A 16,837-nucleotide genomic window follows, 5' to 3' on the forward strand; every position below is an offset into this window, starting at 1 on the left:
CTTATCAAATTAGTATTATACAAATTAATATAAACTTAGCCAGACGAGCTTAGCTTATCAAAATTAATATTGTAATTATTATAATCCACTACACATTAAGTAAATTTGTGAACTTTACATCCACCTCCTTCTGCTATTTTACATATAATTATTAAGTAATTAACTAATTAATGACTTCACGAATTACCTCCGGTTCAAGAAGGACCAACGGGCAAATTAAATGTGGAAAATTGCATTTATCTGAATGTAACTAATTATGTACATAACAGTAAATGATAGATAAATATTATTTATCAGAGTTACATAGACAAGTAGGAATTTGGGACACCTAGGTCGCAAAAAATGTCCCCCTTCGATACCTACCACTGTCATGTCCACAAGTTGCTCTGGACCTATTAATTAAATGAAATATACATACACCAGGAATACTGGTAAATATATAAATTTGTGGACTGTTTATTAAAAATAATAAATGGTTATATATATGTATACACAATTACATAACAGAAGGAAAATATATCTTAATATCACTCACCAATTTGACTGGATATTAAGTTGTATCATACGCAGAAAAACCTCACTAACTAAATTTATGAAAACACTGGCCAGAATTATACGCAAATCAGGTCGTCTGATATCTCAAGTTATGCAGGAATGCATGTCCAACAATTTCGCCTCCTATTTGAGAGGTGTCAGCACAATTTTAACCTCTAGAGCACGAAAAATTCTTCCCCATTCACCGTTTCTAATACAAATTCAAAACCAACATGACGAGTGTCTCGTCTGCGCGGACGCAGGCTTTCCGTTTTCTATGACATAAATATTATTAAATACAATGTAGCCATCTATTTACATATAAATACTGAATTTCTGGAAAATATATACAGTATTTTCCACAGGCAGTATACAAACCTGTAGTTAGTTTATTTTACATGTATTGCACCAATTCTTTGTCTTCATTTTGTATATAAGGTTCCTTAAATATTCATAATGTAAAACATTGAAAGTAAATTATATTGCAGTTACTTTTAAGTTGACTCATTTTATTACTAGAGTGACTAGGCTGTTACTAAAGATTAATTCGTGCTGCTCATATTTAACTATTGCATAAGTTCTCGCATGAGATTTTACGTATGAGAATTCCATTAAATGTTAGTTATTACTTTATTATTTATTTAAACAGCGAGCGAAATCCGCTTTGATCCATTGTCCTTAATTAAAAAATCTTGTTCGAGTTCCTAGCTTCCCAACTCTTAAAGATTAAGCTCTTAAGTAAGTTTCGTAGGATTTTTCTTTAAAATTACCTTAACCAGCTTAACAAAGCCCTTGCTGAATTTGTTTACGCAGAATCTCTAATAATTCTTAGAGAATGTGTGTTCCCACCTTATATTGAGATTAGGTGTTGCTAATTATTCACTAGGACTATGGAAGGTATATTGTATACATGAGGCTTGTGAGTGGTGCGCCCTGTGTCGTGGCTCCCTCAAGCTGGCGCCGTGCTGGGCACACTGTCCGGCCTCCTTCACAGTATAGATTATTTTATTGATTGGCTCAGTTGCCAGCCGTACAAATACTACCCACACCTTGACTACCTACTATATCACTGACCTTCATCTTGACCTACTGCCAGTTACTTCACCCTTAAAGATATGCTATTAATTCATATCTTATACCTGGAGTATACCTAGAGAGGGTTTCGGGGGTCAACGCCCCCTGAGTACTTCAAATAATTTTTTTACTGTTGAATATACGGTTGATTCTAGTGAAAAAGAAGACATTGTAATGAAAGTTCATCTCACCTCGGGCATTACATAACACTTGTATTCCTTGGCAAGTTGATCCTTCGTCGCCTTCCTGCCTGTACTTGGTGTAGTTATTGTGGAGGAGCCAGGGTGGTGTGTGGTGGTGGAGGAACCAGGGTGGTGTGTGGTGGTGGAGGAGCCAGGGTGGTGCGTGGTGGTGGAGGAACCAGGGTGGTGTGTGGTGGTGGTGGAGGAGCCAGGGTGGTGTGGTGGTGGAGGAACCAGGGTGGTGTGTGGTGGTGGAGGAGCCAGGGTGGTGTGTGGTGGTGGAGGAGCCAGGGTGGTGTGGTGGTGGAGGAACCAGGGTGGTGTGGTGGTGGTGGAGGAGCCAGGGTGGTGTGTGGTGGTGGAGGAGCCAGGGTGGTGTGGTGGTGGAGGAACCAGGGTGGTGTGTGGTGGTGGAGGAGCCAGGGTGGTGTGTGGTGGTGGAGGAGCCAGGGTGGTGTGTGGTGGTGGAGGAGCCAGGGTGGTGTGGTGGTGGAGGAGCCAAGGTGTTGTGTGGTGTTCGAGGAGCCAGGGTAGTGTGGTGGTGGAGGAGCCAGGGTGGTGTGTGGTGGTGGAGGAGCCAGGGTGGTGTGGTGGTGGAGGAGCCAGGGTGGTGTGTGGTGGTGGAGCCAGGGTGGTGTGTGATGGTGGAGGAGCTAGGGTGGTGGTGGAGCCAGGGTGGTGCGTGGTGGTGGAGGAGCCTGAGTGGTGTGTGGTGGTGGAGGAGCTAGGGTGGTGTGTGGTGGTGGAGCCAGGGTGGCGCGTGGTGGTGGAGGAGCCAGAGTGGTGTGTGGTGGTGGAGGAGCCATGGTAGTGTGGTGGTGGAGGAGCCAGAGTGGTGTGTGGTGGTGGAGGAGCCATGGTAGTGTGGTGGTGGAGGAGCCAGGGTGGTGTGTGGTGGTGGAGGAGCCAGGGTGGTGTGTGGTGGTGGAGGAGCCAGGGTGGTGTGTGGTGGTGGAGGAGCCAGGGTGGTGTGTGGTGGTGGAGGAGCCAGGGTGGTGTGTGGTGGTGGAGGAGCCAGGGTGGTGTGTGGTGGTGGAGGAGCCAGGGTGGTGTGTGGTGGTGAAGGAGCCAGGGTGGTGTGTGGTGGTGAAGGAGCCAGGGTGGTGCGTGGTGGTGGTGGAGCCAGGGTGGTGCGTGGTGGTGGAGGAGCCAGGGTGGTGCGTGGTGGTGGTGGAGGAGCCAGGATGGTGCGTGGTGGTGGTGGAGGAGCCAGGATGGTGCGTGGTGGTGGTGGAGGAGCCAGGGTGGTGCGTGGTGGTGGAGGAGCCAGGGTGGTGCGTGGTGGTGGAGGAGCCAGGGTGGTGCGTGGTGGTGGAGGAGCCAGGGTGGTGTGTGGTGGTGGAGGAGCCAGGGTGGTGTGTGGTGGTGGAGGAGCCAGGGTGGTGTGTGGTGGTGGAGCTAGGGTGGTGTGTGGTGGTGGAGCCAGGGTGGCGCGTGGTGGTGGAGGAACCAGAGTGGTGTGTGGTGGTGGAGCCATGGTAGTGTGTGGTGGTGGAGGAGCCAGGGTGGTGTGTGGTGGTGGAGGAGCCAGGGTGGTGTGTGGTGGTGGAGGAGCCAGGGTGGTGTGTGGTGGTGGAGGAGCCAGGGTGGTGTGTGGTGGTGGAGGAGCCAGGGTGGTGTGTGGTGGTGGAGGAGCCAGGGTGGTGTGTGGTGGTGGAGGAGCCAGGGTGGTGTGTGGTGGTGGAGGAGCCAGGGTGGTGTGTGGCGGTGGAGGAGCCAGGGTGGTGCATGGTGGTGGAGGAGCCAGGGTGGTGCATGGTGGTGGTGGAGGAGCCAGGGTGGTGCGTGGTGGTGGTGGAGGAGCCAGGGTGGTGCGTGGTGGTGGTGGAGGAGCCAGGGTGGTGCGTGGTGGTGGAGGAGCCAGGGTGGTGCGTGGTGGTGGAGGAGCCAGGGTCTTGTGTGGTGAAACCAAGGTCATGTCTGGTGGAGGATTATCCAGGGTATCACCACTGAATCTCTTTCCACCTGTGGAGTACAAGTGTTGTTACTAAGTGTTCTTATCGCTTCCGTTATCGCCACTTAACCGTTTATCAGTTTTAAATCATCTAGATTGTATAGGGGAAACATTTTATCACTGGTTTCTTCTTTTGCATTTGTTTAAATTGTAAAATCTGTGGAAACTACTCAAAACATTTCATTTTACCCCACGAGTTCAACTAAGGCAAAGACTTGTTTCAACTCTTTCTTTATTATCAAGCATATTACAGTGTCTTCTCGTATAATAATTTTGTATGTTATGTTTGGGTTATGGAAGCTAAGCATTGCAATAAACAACCAGGATAACTTTGGGGTTAACTTGTGTCTACCATGATGACATTATTGACCTTGGTGAGGTTTGCTTTCTCGGTGAATGACCGTGGAGATTCTTGGTGGTTAGTTTTTCTTTTTTTTTCTGTGTGTGTGTGTGTGTGTGTTTTACACTGGTGCCTGAGGGGGTCTTTCTCGACATTGTATTCACAGTGGTGGTCTCGGCCTTCCTTGACGCCTTCTATTTACAGTGGTTGTCTTCTTCAACACTGTGTTTATAGTAATGGTTTCCCTGATACGTGCTTTGTATTCACAGTATTGGTGCATCTTTATATGCTGTATTCACAGTCGTGGTCTTCCTCAAACTTGTGTTCACAGTGGTGTCTCTCTAACCTTGTATTCACAATAGAGTTGTCTACCTAAGAACCTTGTATTCATAGTAGTGTTGTCTCCCTCATAAGTTTCTATTCACAGTAGTTGTCTCCCTCACAATCTTGTATTCAGAGTATTGGTCCCCCTCACAATCTTGTATTCACAGTAATGTTGTCTCCCTCACAATCTTGTATTCACAGTAGTGTTGTCTCCCTCACAATCTTGTATTCACAGTAGTGTTGTCTCCCTCACAACCTTGTATTCAGAGTATTGGTCTCCCTCACAATCTTGTATTCACAGTAGTGTTGTCTCCCTCACAGTCTTGTATTCACAGTAGTGTTGTCTCCCTCACAGTCTTGTATTCACAGTAGTGTTGTCTCCCTCACAATCTTGTATTCACAGTAGTGTTGTCTCCCTCACAATCTTGTATTCACAGTAGTGTTGGCTCCCTCACAATCTTGTATTCACAGTAGTGTTGTCTCCCTCACAATCTTGTATTCACAGTAGTGTTGTTTCCCTCATAACCTTGTATTAACATTAATGATGCCTCTCTCACCACTTGTGTTCACATTGGTGAAGTTCTTCACCACTATGCCCTTGTAGTGGTGTGTTTGTGAAGACGAGTGACGATTGTTGCCAAGTGATTCCTCCCGCATGGTGGTGGTGGTGGGTCATGTACATTTTCAGATCCATCATCAACAGGATGGCCTTAAACAAGCATAGGGGGCAGACTTGTGCAAGGAAGAATCTCTCTCTTATCGTAGATTGACAGATTTAGAAATTACGAAATAAAATAATGACATTGAAAAAATAGTCGTAATACAGATCACCACAGGTCCACAAACCATAAATGGTTTACAACAAACCAAATTATTATCCATTTTTAATTTTTAATTTAAGGGTTCGTTTCTGCCTATTTGGTGCTTTTTGCTGAAGCTCCAGATCATAGGCTCCATATTTCATGGGTGATAGCCTGATCAATCAAACTATTGGTGCTTGTTGTAACACACAAACCAGTGTAGGTACCATAAACTACCACACTCCTCCTTCACATATCCCCCCCCCACCCCACTGGCAGACTATACAGTACAGTAATATGAAAAATGTTGATTTGCAGATGGCAGTGAACTTGGCGGGACAGGTAGACAGCATCAGTTACACCTCAATGTAACAGAAGTTGGCACAGACCGCAGCACCCACACTGGAGGACAGTCCCTTCAGCTTTTTGGCTCTAACATTCAGCCCCGGCACTGCGTCATTGCACACACAGAAGGCATTGTCACCGTTACACCGTGTTCGAGAGATGCAGACACCTTTGTTAACGGACAACGCATATATGAGACCACTATACTTCAGGTGAGGCCTGACCTAAGCCATGCCCCATGTCCTTGTAACCTATAGTAGTAAGTTGGTATACAGTAACCATTGAGTGAGGTACAGTACAACCATCCTACTCTATAAATGTGGAATGGAAGTCTTGCAAATAAGTAAGCTGACAGGACATAAAAGGCATAAAATACTGACAGGATGACGAAAAAGAACTTGGCAGAACAGACACTGTATCAAACTTTGTCAAATCTTATTAGAGTTCATGGGAAATATTGATATATCAACTAGACATGAACTTCATAGTACTTGAACCATCCTCACCTCTCCAGGGTTTTTCATGTGTTCTCTGTAGACTCGAAAAAGCTTGATCTCCAAGCAAAATGATGTAACTGTGTCCATTCTGCTGTTGTCTGTTTTGCAAGTAAGCTGACAGTTGGTAGTGGAAAGACATTCAGTCCACTGGGGTGCCATAAATCTATACATCTTTCCTCTGCCATTTGTCACCTTGCAGCCATTATTCTATAAATTGACAGTTAAATCTTACAAACTTTTACTTACAATCAAAAAACACTTACAGTACCTTTATTTTCCTGTGTTTATTAATAGTTCTTACTCCTGTAATATTTCCTTTCCAGTTTAGGGGGTTTTGATCTGAGATTGGACTATGGCAGTGATGATCTCCAGAACATTTATTTGTTCGTGTATTTGAAGACAATTACTGTACAGTTTTTTTATTATCAATTATCTTTCATTTAGATACCCATATTCATCTTTCTAAAATATAGATTTTTAAATCCTGGTTTTGTAATGATCATCTGAAATTTGTGCAGCATTTTACAAATGAAATCCATGTCATAACTAAAGAAAAACTCATCCTGTCAACCTCAAATTTTCACCACTTGTTTGGTTTTCTAAACACAAATCAAGTGCTGGCATTGGGTGCTATAAATACCAATTTGCCAATTTTATTGAATAAATAGTGATTTCATTAAGTGTACATTTTTTAATTTCAGTTTTTTATTTTGTTGTTGGGCAGGTCAGCAAAATCTTAATTTTTCTGAATAAGATGTCTTCAGACATGTACCACATTGTACTTGAAGGTACTGTTCAAACCCAATATTCATGAGATTTGTGATTCATGTGCTTTGCTAGTCCAGTATTTTTACTGAAGGGCATTAGCAAATAGTCTCTTACTAGTAATTTATTATAATGTGACCAATAACTAAGATTAACTTTTGAATCACTTTTCCAGCATGGATGCTTTGTACGATTTGGCCGTATCCACAACTTTCGATTCATTGATCCACAACAGGATGAGCGTCACCACCTAATAGACAGGTACAAGCCTGTTAGAGAATTTTGTAATTATGGATTCAAACAAGTTCTGCTTAATGTTAGCCATCATCTATGTTGTGTTTGATTTTAATGAAGTCTTAAAATTAAAGTTTTGGTTTATGGTGTTGCAAAAGAGTACAATACACAGCATATGTTATTCAAACCAGTGAAGATATGCAATGTAAAAATATGGATAACATTACTCAGAATGTGTTTTATAATTAGAAATTGGGTTTTATGTGTTATATGGTTATTAATTTCTAATCTTGTTATTTAGCTTTTTCACTTAAATGGTTCAGGATGTATGTAAATTTCTAATCTACATGTTTTATGATGTACAGTACTTAATCAAACCATTGATAAAACCATTTTTGTACATAAAGACCATGTAGATTGCATATGATAACATATGGTTATTTGAGGAGCCCCTTTTATTTGATGTCTTGCTGAATATTTTCCACTAGATTACAGTTTATAAATTTGTTTATAGAACATTAATTTCAGAACATTTCTAACTATTTAATATAAATGTTAAGTGCAGCATGTATAGTGTTCCTCTGCAAGTTTACTGTCCTTGGTGATACTGGTGTGTGTGTGTGTATGTCTACTACACAATAATCTTGTTCAGTGGCCAGCATGTGTGTAGCACGTAGCATGTAGCATCCCTGGGGTTGACAGATCTGGGCAGGAGAAGGCAGCAACTGGGGGACCTGGGGACAAGCAAGAGGCTGGGGGGGACACAGTGTCGCATGCTGGGTCTCATTCGGGCTCTCAGGCTGGGTCACGCAACTCTAAGTCATCTGCACAAGAACGTCCCAACAGGATTGATCAGAGCTTTGAGGGCAGGTAAGAAATAGAACCATGTTAGAGTTTTCAAGAAAAACTAATTATGGTACTAGTATGGCAGATAGCACATTGTGGGATTTTATTTGTATGGGATGTTATCTACAGTACTAGGAAGGTGCTTATAAAAGGCATGAATGATATTGTTGTTGCATGATCTTTGTTTTAATTCTCATGCAGCTCTCGGACCATCAGACGTCATGCTATGTAAGTTAACTGTTTAATATAATAATACTAAATGTTGGAATTTGGAATATAAATGTTTAGCTGTCTTTTAATGTGATTAAATAAACATACTAAACTTTTAAAAATATATTTATTTACTATATATAATTGTTTGGACATTAATTTTATGAAATACTTTTAACATATAAATATATGGATGCAGTACATTATTCGTTACAAAAAATAAGCATAAATATCGATGTATAAAATTCTACTTAGGGGCAACTATGAGCGGTATCCAGCAGCACGTGATCCCATTCTTCCTGCAGTGCTAGAATTTAGAGAAGAAAGTGAAGATGCATTTCTTCATGCCATTACAACTGACCTTGACCCTACAGATGTACAATTTAAACTTGCACCAACATACACCCTCTACATGGCAGCCAGGTTTAGGTAAGTTCTCGGAAGTTTTCAGAAATTTCACTTTATAATGGAGGCAAAGAGGGGAATGTATGAGAGTATAGTTTTACCAACGCTCTTATATGGGTGTGAAGCATGGGTGATGAATGTTGCAGCGAGGAGAAGGCTGGAGGCAGTGGAGATGTCATGTCTGAGGGCAATGTGTGGTGTGAATATAATGCAGAGAATTCGTAGTTTGGAAGTTAGGAGGAGGTGCGGGATTACCAAAACTGTTGTCCAGAGGGCTGAGGAAGGGTTGTTGAGGTGGTTCGGACATGTAGAGAGAATGGAGCGAAACAGAATAACTTCAAGAGTGTATCAGTCTGTAGTGGAAGGAAGGTGGGGTAGGGGTCGGCCTAGGAAGGGTTGGAGGGAGGGGGTAAAGGAGGTTTTGTGTGCGAGGGGCTTGGACTTCCAGCAGGCATGCGTGAGCGTGTTTGATAGGAGTGAATGGAGACAAATGGTTTTTAATACTTGACGTGCTGTTGGAGTGTGAGCAAAGTAACATTTATGAAGGGATTCAGGGAAACCGGCAGGCCGGACTTGAGTCCTGGAGATGGGAAGTACAGTACCTGCACTCTGAAGGAGGGGTGTTAATGTTGCAGTTTAAAAACTGTAGTGTAAAGCACCCTTCTGGCAAGACAGTGATGGAGTGAATGATGGTGAAAGTTTTTCTTTTTCGGGCCACCCTGCCTTGGTGGGAATCGGCCAGTGTGATAATAAAAAAAAAAAAATTATTTAAATGTAGTTTTAAGGAAGCATGTAGATTAACTTTACCAAGTCTTGGGCAATTTTACTCATTCTGCATAATCTTGTAATATCATATACAGTGGACCCCCGCATAACGATTACCTCCGAATGCGACCAATTATGTAAGTGTATTTATGTAAGTGCGTTTGTACGTGTATGTTTGGGGGTCTGAAATGGACTAATCTACTTCACAATATTCCTTATGGGAACAAATTCGGTCAGTACTGGCACCTGAACATACTTCTGGAGTGAAAAAATATCGTTAACCGGGGGTCCACTGTATGTATTTTGTACCAATCACATAAAATTTTAGGAAAAGTAATGGAGTGTCGGAAAATATTTTGTGCATAAATAAATTTAATATACATACATTTATATAATGAAAAGGCAAAGGTAACATGGATGGAGAATGTAAATGTAGCATTTTTTGAAGTGCAAGTCAGGTTTTTTTTTTTTTTATATGTATAAATATGTCTGTGGCTAGGGGGCTAGTAACCCCTTTTCCTGTATATATTGCTAAATTTAAGTGGAGAAACTTTCGTTTTATCTTTTGGGTCACCCTGCCTCGGTGGGATATGGCCGGTTTGTTGAAAGAAAGAAGAAAGTACATGTGGTGGCTGAAAAAGCAAATTGTTGTGATTTGTATACTAAAAGGTCTTGCTAGCTTTGCTTTTCTTCTATTCTTTTTATTGATAGTTTTTAATTTAGTACAACGAAATATTTTCCACATAAAGAGCTTCAACCCACTACCGTCCAGACCTGAGCCCAACAGATCGTGCCCACAGATTAACAGAAATGCTCACCAAAGTTGCAGCAATGGTCCAAAATGTCATACATGTAAGTAGATTTTTTAATAAGTACATAATTAAATATTTTTGCCTTTTTTTCAAAAGAATTTTTGGGTTGCTCAACCAGAAAGCAATGTCTTATACCATTTGTGATCTAGTGAAAGCTAAGTCACTGTTGTGTATAGTTCATGTATACAATGGTGTAAGTGCAAGCTAGGTTAATAAAAACTATTCCTCCCTCCTAACAATGATGTTGCTGCTGTTCTTCCTACTGCTGCAGCTCTTTCATAATCCTTATGCTATTCCCACTGCTACTGCTGCTCCCACCGAGGCAGGGTGACCCGAAAAAGAAACTCTTTCATCTTCATTCTCACTATCATTTTCTCTGAAGGTGCAAAGATGTTGTAGTTTAAATGTCACTCTAAACAACAAATATCCCAAGCCCCTCCTTTAAAGTGCAGGCACTGTACTTCCCATTTCCAGGACTCAAGTCCAGCTAACCAATTTCCCAGAATCCCTTCACAAACTATTACTTTGCTCAACTCCAACAGCTTGTCAAGTTCCATAAATCATTTGTCTTCACTCCTGTCTAGCACTTGCACATACCTGCTGTGTGTCCAAGCCCCTTTCACACACCTGCTGTGTGTCCAAGCCCCTTTCACACAAAACTTCCTTTATCCCCTCCCTCCATACTTTTCTATGATGACCCCCTACCCTGCCTTCCATCCACTACAGATTTACATGACTCAGAACTCCAGTTGTCATTTAGCAAGTTTCTGAACTGTACCAAATTTCTGAGTAAATATATGTTTCATACAGTTTGTAATACAGTATTTGTTAGTCAATTTTGACATACGGTACTCATGACTGAATTTTTTTTCTTTGTAGTCTCGTCATGGAGATCCAACATCCTTAGCTTTCTGGATGGCAAATGCATCAGAATTACTCCACTTTTTAAAACAGGACCGACATGTTTGTGGGTACTCTCTTGATGCCCAGGACATTCTTGCAGAGGCTGTGCAGGTTGCTTTCAGGTAGGTTACATTGACCCTTTGACTGTTTTGGTCATATATATATGTCTTACGAGCCACCATTTTTGACGTCCATGTATATACAGTGGACCCCTGCATAACGATCACCTCCGAATGCAACCAATTATGTAAGTGTATTTATGTAAGTGCATTTGTACGTGTATGTTTGGGGGTCTGAAATGGACTAATCTACTTCACAATATTCCTTATGGGAACAAATTCGGTCAGTACTGGCACCTGAACATACTTCTGGAGTGAAAAAATATCGTTAACCGGGAGTCCACTGTATACTCATAAATTCTAGCGGCTACAAATTAGTCAAGCAGGAGAAAGCTGGTAGGCCCACATGTGAGAGAATGGGTCAGTGTGCACCATATAAAAAAAATCCTGCAGCACGTAGTGCATAATGAGAAAAAAAAACTCCGACCGTTTTTTTTTTTTTTTTTTTTTTCTTTTTTTTTTTTTTTTTTTTTTTTTTTTTAATTAAAATGCCGAATTTGTGGTCCATTTTCGTATAGTATTTATGGTTGTATTCTCGTTTTCTTGGTCTCATTTGATAGAATGGAAAACATATTATAGAAATAGAGATGATTTTGATTGGTTTTACTATGAAACAAGCCTTGAAATGGAGCTCAAAGTAGGGGAAATGTTTGATTTTTGCCGATGTTCAAAAGTAAACAAATGATGTCATTTTCCAATAAATGTCCAAGTAGCCATTCTAGTATGCAGTCATGAATGGGTTGACATTATTTATACAATTATTACAATATTGCAGTAGTCTGCATAACAGTAAATCTTCTACTTTTTGTTTGAATAAAAATTCAAAATAGAAAAGCAAGAGTAATATCAGAGGGGCTTGGAGACGTGACTGATGAACAAAGAAAATGTTATTTTAGAGCCAGCAATGTCTGCATTGTTCATTCTGGACCCTATTTTGAAATTGTCATTTTTTTAATTTTTGTGATTTTGGCCAAATTGCAAATTTCTCGCCACCACGTTATTGGGTAGTTAAAATCAGTAAATGGGCAGTTTCTTGTATTCAATTGATAGGAAAAATGGAGTTCTAAAGAAATAGCTATGAGTTTGGTTGACTGAAACAATGGAATTAGCCGAAAATAGGGCTCAAAGTGAGCGAAATCGCCGATTCGTAAATATCGCTGAGGTCAGTAACTTCGCAAGGACGTAATTCCATCAGTTTTCCATCAAATTTTGTTCTTTTGGTGTCATTACAATTAGGAAAAGATTCTCTATCATTTCATAAGATTTTTTTTTTTTTTTTTTTTTTTTTTTTTTTTTTTTTTTTTTTTTTTTTTTTTTTTTTTTTTTTTGCGACACTAGGAGACAACTCAGGATTTGGGGTTGCGGCAATCAAGGGGTTAAATATCTTGTCTATGTCATTTTTTTGTTATTTTACTGAAATAGATGAAATACATATAAATATGTATCTGACAGTGTTCATGAAAGGATTAACTGTTCTATCATCATCACATGGGTAGGAAAGTAATACACTTAATTCACAGCAAGTTTAAAATATTAGTCATATTTCAATTCCTTAACCCTTCATATTCTTCTGTCATTGTAGAAGTTTGGTGGACTGCATGCAAGCTGAGCTGTCTACATCATTACCAATGTTTCTGGAGGATAGAGACGATATAAATGAAGAAGAAGGGTCCACAGCTCACGTGAGTAAAATACCTAATTTTTGCCCCTATTGGTTTCTAAATAGCTAAGATATTCATTATCCATGGAGGGAAAGAAGGGAATGTACGAAAGTATAGTGATACCAACACTCTCATGTAGGTGTGAAGCTTGGGTTCCAAATGCTCCAGCAAGGAGGCAGCTGGAGACAGTGGAGATGTCCTATCTAAGGCAATGTGTGGTGCAAATATTATGCAGAGAATTCGGAGTGTGGAAATTAGGAGTAGGTGTGGAGTTACTAAAAGTATTAGAGGGCTGAAGAGGGGTTGTTGAGGTGGTTTGGTCATTTAGAGAGAATGGATCAAAGTAGAATAACTTGGAGAGCGTATAAATCTGTAGGGAAAGGAAGGCGGGGTAGGGGTCCTCCTCAAAAAGGTTGGAGGGAGGGGAAAAAGGAGGTTTCGTGGGCGAGGGGCTTGGACTTCCAGCAGGCATGTGTGAGTGTGTTAGATAGGTGTGAGTGGAGATGAATTGTTTTTGGGACCTGACGAGCTGTTGGAGTATGAGCAGGGTAATATTTAGTGAAGGGATTCAGAGAAACAGGTTATTTTTTATACATAGCCGGACTTGAGTACTGGAGGGGCATATTATATATGCTTTTAAACTGTTGTATCTGGGTGCCTTTGCAAACACAGTGATTGTGTGAGTGAGGTGAAAGTGTTGAATGATGATGAAAGTATTTTCTTTTGGGGGATTTTCTTTCCTTTTGGGTCACCCTGGCTCGGTGGGAGATGGCCGACTTGTTGAAAAAAAAAATTCATTATCGATATGGTATACTACATCTAAATTTTAAATTTTTATGCAGAGTTGTAATAATATAATCTTGCAGGTACTATCCATCTTAACCAACACCATGGCTTTGCTGCGGCGGTGTCGGGTGAATGCTGCACTAACTATTCAGCTGTTTTCTCAACTCTTCCATTTCATCAATATGTGGGTGTTCAACCGCATAGTGGCAGAGACCCACCCAAATTTTTGCACCAGGTATGCACATTTGTTCTGTACAGTGTTCACCATTTTATAAAAAAAAAATTAGGTGGAGAAAATCATTTAATGATTTCACTACATTGTTCTTATTGCTAATGGAGAATGGATGTAAATTATTGTATATACAGTAATTAAATTATTTACAAACTAAATTCGTACATATTTTGTAGCACACCTGCCATTTCCCGCCGAAATACGGCAACCCAAAGAAGGAAATATTCACCATTGTTTATTCTTGAGCTGTCCTGCTAGAGGTGCATAAACATAAAAATTGAAATAAACCTTAGAACTTCAGCATCCCCACCTATCAATAAATGTTTTGTAAATATAATAAAAACTACAACGGAGTAGAATAATACAGGAGGTCCCCGCTTCATAGCACTTCACTTTACAGCGTTTCGCTAATCCAACAGTTTTCAGTCATACCCATTCTTCATTTATTCAGACTTCCTACAATAAATGTATTCACCAATTACTATAAACTAAGAATGAAAATATATTAAAGTAAGTAATGTGTGTACTGTATATGATTTTTTATAGGCCTATATATATGATACTTTTAGGCCTATATATATGATATATATGATAGGCCTTAATACATGATAGTGTAAACATATTGTCAGGCTTTTATATGCATTTCAAAGTAAAAAAAAAAAATAAATAAATAAAGGGCTTTCCCCTCCTCACACTGTGGTTGATTCACTTTACAGTGGTAACCCAAAACCTAACCTGCTGTATAAGCAGGGCCCTCCTGTAGCTGCAGCATGTGAAGCTTCTCATAGGTGCAGTATTAGGTGCTAGGTAGTTTATAAATTACTTTAAACATTGCAATGACATTTATGGTAAAACTAATGCATTTGTCCATAATTGAATTATGATAAAATCCTGTATATAATTATAGATGAGGTTATAGTTCTGACACGTTAAGAAGCCTTTGTTTAATATATTGATGATTTATATTGGGGTGCAAAAACGACGTATAACTTTTGAAGAATTATAATGTTTTTTAACCTATATTGAAATGAGGTACCGGGTTAAAGAATTGTTTATGCAGGCAACAAGTTTTTAAGTATTGAAGTTTCGACCTAATTACATATACTGTTGTTAGGGTTACATGAAAACTGAATTTTTTTCCTCACTGGTCATCTCTCACTAAGGCAGGGTGACTCAAAGAAGAAAAAACGTCCATCACTATTTACTCAATTGCTGTCTTGCCAGCAATGTGCTAGCATCACAAATCAGATTACCCTTTGACTGCAATATCCCCACCCCCTCTTTCAGAGTACAGGCACTACTTTTTCCACCTCCAGGACTCTGGTCCAGCTCACTGGCTTCCCTGAATCCCTTCATAAAGGTTAACTTGCTCACACTCCAACAGCATGCCCATTAAAAACCACTTAATTCCATTCACTCCTGTCTAATCTGCTCACGCAAGCCTGCTGGATGCTCAACCCCCTAAAGCTCAAAGCCTCTTTTACTCGCTTCCTCCAACTTTTCTTGATTAGATTTCATTGCATGTTATATGCCCCATAGTCATTCTGAAAGCAGTAATCCCAAGATTACACACCTGCATAGTGGGTCCTGTTAATTCAATACATTTTTCAGTAAAATGCATACAGTAAGGTGTTCATACATAATTAGTCATAAGCATAGCTTCACTCATGTCGTACAACTGGGTTACATGTAATCTCTAGGAATAGGTAATCACTTGTATATTGATTTGTTCTTTCAAGTGTGACAGCAGTATTCAATTTCAGAGTGTGGGGTGTAAGATTAAAACGACGTTTAGCTCGCATTGAGCTCTGGGCAGAGAAGCAGGGCCTGGAGCTGGCAGCAGATTGTCACTTGGCTAGATTATCACAGGCAGCCATGTTATTACACTCACAAAAGGTATGTAGCTAAATACATTTTTCCTTCCAGAAATGGTAGCAGTGTCAGTAGAATGAGGCTGAATAATATTTTTCTTCCACATTGCCCATTTTTTGCCAAGATGGATTGACCCAAAAAAAGGAAATGCTTTCACCATCACTTGTTCAATATTCTTCTAGCCAAAAGTGCACAGACATCACAATTTAAACGACTTCCTAAAGTGCAACTTCCTCATCCATCTTTTGTAGGATGGGTCAGGAAGTTGCACCTCTAGAACTCAAGTCTAACAGATTTCTCTGAATTCCTTCACTTTGTATTTTGTATTTAATTTGAACTATAAGATGAAATATATTAATGATTTATCTTTTTTTTCAGTCTGCTCCTGATGATATAGCAACCATATCATCTACATGTTTCAAGCTTAATTCACTTCAGCTCCGAGCTCTTTTAGAGAAATACCAGCCAATGCAAGATGAGCCTAAAATACCTCAAGACCTGATTGACAATGTTGTTGCTGTAAGCTGCTGCATGATTTTTTTTTATTTAATCTTTGAAACTAACTTAGACATTTTTAAATATGAAAAATTCTTGTATTTTTTTTTTTTCTGGGCTTTCATAATTGTTTTTCCTCTTAATCATTTGATTTTGTCCCAGGAATGAGACATGATTGGTGGCAATTGTGTCATTACAACTTTCGAGTTATTCATAATAGATTTCACCTATCTTGAGTTGCAAGATTTCTCTCTAAATATCTGAATTAGTGGTCACAGTGGTGCCCATGCTAACCTTCTTAGTGTGTATAGAATTACACCTAATTGAATGACTCTTATTGGGCCATCATAGTACAGTGGACAGCTCACCCACTTACTACTTTTAGGACTGGCTTGCCTTGGGTTTGAAACACTCCATTCAGTGAATTAAATTATGATATAGTATGCATGATACAAAATACATGATCTATCAAGGGGTGTGTACCTTGATGATGCTAAAAGTCTCTTGATTCAGAGAACTGCAATTACCCTTCCCTTCCTGGGATTACATCTAATTGACATTCACAACACTTTATAGCCCTTTTGAGTTTAGTACTTAACAGTGAATAAATTAATAACAGTATAAGACAATTAACTTCATATTCACTTTCTTTGTAGGTTGCGGAAAGCACAGCTGATGGATT

General features: G+C 40.2%; 1 protein-coding gene across 4 annotated transcripts in view; it reads left to right on the forward strand.

The window, feature by feature from the left end:
* LOC128697378 (afadin-like) overlaps window positions 1-16,837 on the forward strand; it is a 349,288-nt gene that overhangs the window by 331,737 nt on the left and 714 nt on the right. For 2 of the 4 annotated variants that reach the window (XM_070094069.1, XM_070094067.1), the window contains 11 exons: window positions 5,527-5,765; window positions 6,991-7,076; window positions 7,752-7,919; window positions 8,361-8,534; window positions 10,025-10,127; window positions 10,967-11,112; window positions 12,692-12,791; window positions 13,637-13,791; window positions 15,552-15,684; window positions 16,039-16,179; window positions 16,812-16,837. The exon at window positions 16,812-16,837 is cut by the window's right edge and continues 235 nt beyond it. In XM_070094069.1, coding sequence (XP_069950170.1) covers window positions 5,527-5,765; window positions 6,991-7,076; window positions 7,752-7,919; window positions 8,361-8,534; window positions 10,025-10,127; window positions 10,967-11,112; window positions 12,692-12,791; window positions 13,637-13,791; window positions 15,552-15,684; window positions 16,039-16,179; window positions 16,812-16,837 — 1,471 coding nt within the window. Of the gene's footprint in view, window positions 1-5,526; window positions 5,766-6,990; window positions 7,077-7,751; window positions 7,920-8,096; window positions 8,124-8,360; window positions 8,535-10,024; window positions 10,128-10,966; window positions 11,113-12,691; window positions 12,792-13,636; window positions 13,792-15,551; window positions 15,685-16,038; window positions 16,180-16,811 lie in introns of all 4 variants that reach the window. The other 2 variants (XM_070094070.1, XM_070094071.1) reach the window with 2 other exon arrangements.

Source organism: Cherax quadricarinatus, chromosome 44 (genome assembly GCF_038502225.1).
Source record: "Cherax quadricarinatus isolate ZL_2023a chromosome 44, ASM3850222v1, whole genome shotgun sequence".
Taxonomy (NCBI): Eukaryota; Metazoa; Arthropoda; class Malacostraca; order Decapoda; family Parastacidae; genus Cherax; species Cherax quadricarinatus.